Source organism: Lipotes vexillifer, unplaced genomic scaffold (genome assembly GCF_000442215.2).
Source record: "Lipotes vexillifer unplaced genomic scaffold, Lipotes_vexillifer_v1.1 scaffold21, whole genome shotgun sequence".
NCBI classification, from domain to species: domain Eukaryota; kingdom Metazoa; phylum Chordata; class Mammalia; order Artiodactyla; family Lipotidae; genus Lipotes; species Lipotes vexillifer.
Window position 1 is genome coordinate 1,400,728 of NW_006774065.1, and position 2,626 is coordinate 1,403,353.

The 2,626-nt window shown below is 50.2% G+C and overlaps 1 protein-coding gene across 1 annotated transcript in view; it reads right to left on the reverse strand.

Moving 5' to 3' along the window:
• The window catches only part of DNAH10 (dynein axonemal heavy chain 10), a 140,356-nt gene that overhangs the window by 69,940 nt on the left and 67,790 nt on the right, over positions 1 to 2,626 (reverse strand). Inside the window, exon 31 of the mRNA XM_007448657.1 lies at positions 689 to 877. Within this exon, the coding sequence (XP_007448719.1) occupies positions 689 to 877 (189 nt within the window). The remainder of the gene's footprint in view (positions 1 to 688; positions 878 to 2,626) is intronic.

The following is a 2,626-nucleotide window of genomic DNA, read 5'->3' on the forward strand; positions in this document are numbered from 1 at the left end:
GTATTTATTTATTTATTTATTTATTATTTTATTTATTTATTTTTTTAATTTATTATTTTTATTTATTTATTTATTCGTTTGTTTGTTTGTTTGTTTGTTTGGCTGCACCGGGTCTTAGTTGCAGCATGCGGGATCTTATTTTTGAGGTGCTGCATGTAGGATCCAGTTGCCCAACCGGGGGTCAAACCCAGGCCCCCTGCATTGGGAGCGTGAAGTCTTAACCACTGGACCACCAGGGAAGTCCCAGTTTCCTGGTTTTGATGTTATCACTGCGGGAAGCTGGGTGAGCGGTACCTGGAACTCTCTGGACTACCGCTGCCATCTCTTGTGAGTCAAATGATTCCAATATAAAAGTTATAATTTTAAAAAGAGAGAAAAGGAGGACTTCCCTGGTGGTCCAGTGGTTAAGACTCCACACTTCCACTGCAGGGGGCACAGGTTCAGTCCCTGGTCGGGGAACTAAGATCCCGCATGCAGCACAATGTGGCCAAATAAATTAATCTAATTTAATTTAAAAAAATGATGCACTCCCAGCTTTAAAAAAGAGAAAGAGACAGAGAGAGAGAGAAAAGGGAGAGAGATAAAGCAAAACAATTTGAAAAGCCACACGGAATGAAAATGTCCCAGGGCCCCCATCTGCGAGCAGACCCAGGTGGGTGCAGGGACACCTGGCGGTAAGGGACCTCACCTTGGCCCAGAAGAAGCCCTCGGAGAACAGCATGATCTCACAGATCTGCTGCAGGTCAGGCACAATCACCACCACGGGCCGGAACAGGGCCTTCACTGACTCAGGCAGTTCCGTGCGGCCCGTGTAGCCAGGGTTCATGGTGATGAAGATGCCCATTCTCGAGTCCAGGGAGATCTCCTGCCCTTCAAACTAGGGGACGAGAAGAAAGGAAGGAAGGATTATGCTGCTGGCCAGCCTACCATGGGGCAAGGAGGCCTAGGGAGCCGCATGGCTCTTTCTTTCATGGGTACAAGACAGACACCACCATCTGTCTCTTGCCCTTTCGCAGTGATAAATGCAGAGTCCTCGTGCTTATGGCCTCAATGTTCTGCAGTGCCAGCCTCAGCAGACCCCCAAACTCTGATGTGAATCAAGGGTCTGTCCACTTGAGAAGTAGCTGATGTTGGGAAAGTGTGCAGCCGGGGGTTGATTCGAGGCACTGTGTGACCTCCAGCAGGTCACTTACCCTCTCTGAGTCTCTGTATCCTTCTCTGCAAGGTTGTGGCAGTTAAACGAGACAACATATTCAAGAGCACCCAGCCCACTGCTTTGCACAAAGTGGATTTTCACTCATGTTAGCTGTCACTTCTCTCCCCATTCCCACCTTCATGCTGGTCTGGCTGCCTGGGTGTCACCTAGACCCTTCCGACAGAATCCCACCTCAGCATCCTTCAAGAAACCAGGGCTTCCCTGGTGGCGCAGTGGTTGAGAGTCCGCCTGCCGATGCAGGGGACACGGGTTCGTGCCCCGGTCCGGGAAGATCCCACATGCCGTGGAGCGGCTGCGCCCGTGAGCCATGGCCGCTGAGCCTGCGCGTCTGGAGCCTGTGCTCCGCAACAGGAGAGGCCACAGCAAGTGAGAGGCCCACATACCGCAAAAAAAAAAAAAAAAAAAAAAAAAAAAAAAAGAAACCATCCCTGTGTCCTCCGGGGGCCCCATGGAACAACAAAATGTAGAAATCTCTATATTTTGAGTCTCTTTCGCCTACAGTTGAATTTCAACTGTCTTAACTTTCCTCTCTACTAAGATTTTACTACTCTATTTCTTTTCATGGTCCACCAGAGAGACAGACGACAGATGTTCTATTTTTATGAGGCACAGCCTGCCTCAGTGACAAGAGGGCAGCCCAGCCTGAGAGCTGATGCTCCCCAGAGATGGAGGCTGCCGTCTCGTCTCTCAAGTCTGCACTGAGACTACACTCACCCACGCCTCAGTATCTCATGTGAGTCCCAGATCAACCTCTGGAGACAAGACACAGTCCTGCTCTTAAAAACACAGGCTTCTAGGGACTTCCCTGGTGGCCCAGTGGCTAAGACTCCACACTTCCACTGCAGGGGGCGTGGGTTCTGTCCCCGGTCAGGGAACTAAGATCCCGCATCCTGCATGCCACACAGCACGGCCAAAAACACAAAACAAAACAAAACAGCTTCTAGAAACCCAAACACATCGCAGGCTCAATGTGTCTCCCATGGGAGTAGTAAGCTCAGCCCTAAAATGTTTCAGAAGAACTAATTAATAGAAATCCATCCAGAATCCTCAAATGTTTAACAGTACCCAGTTTACATAATCTCTTGACCATGAGCCCTGAGGTCCAGGAAGAAAGCAGGTGGGGTGCAGGGCCACAGAGGTGCCCACAATGGAATCCTCACCAACCCATGCTGAATTTGGGTCCTGAATCTCCCAGTGAGGCTCTGTGGGGCCTTGGAGGATGTACAGGAGTTTTCAGGTGAAGGAGAAAAAAGGACAATTCCAAGCAGATTGGGATGCATATGGTGTCCCAGGGCGTGGAACGTCTGTGGAGCAAGTGGCATAAAGTGACAAGTGTTCAGGGCAGGCAGGGGCAAGGACAGTGGCCGGAGGAGCAGTAGAGCAAGCTGGGATCACAGTGTAGGGAAACGG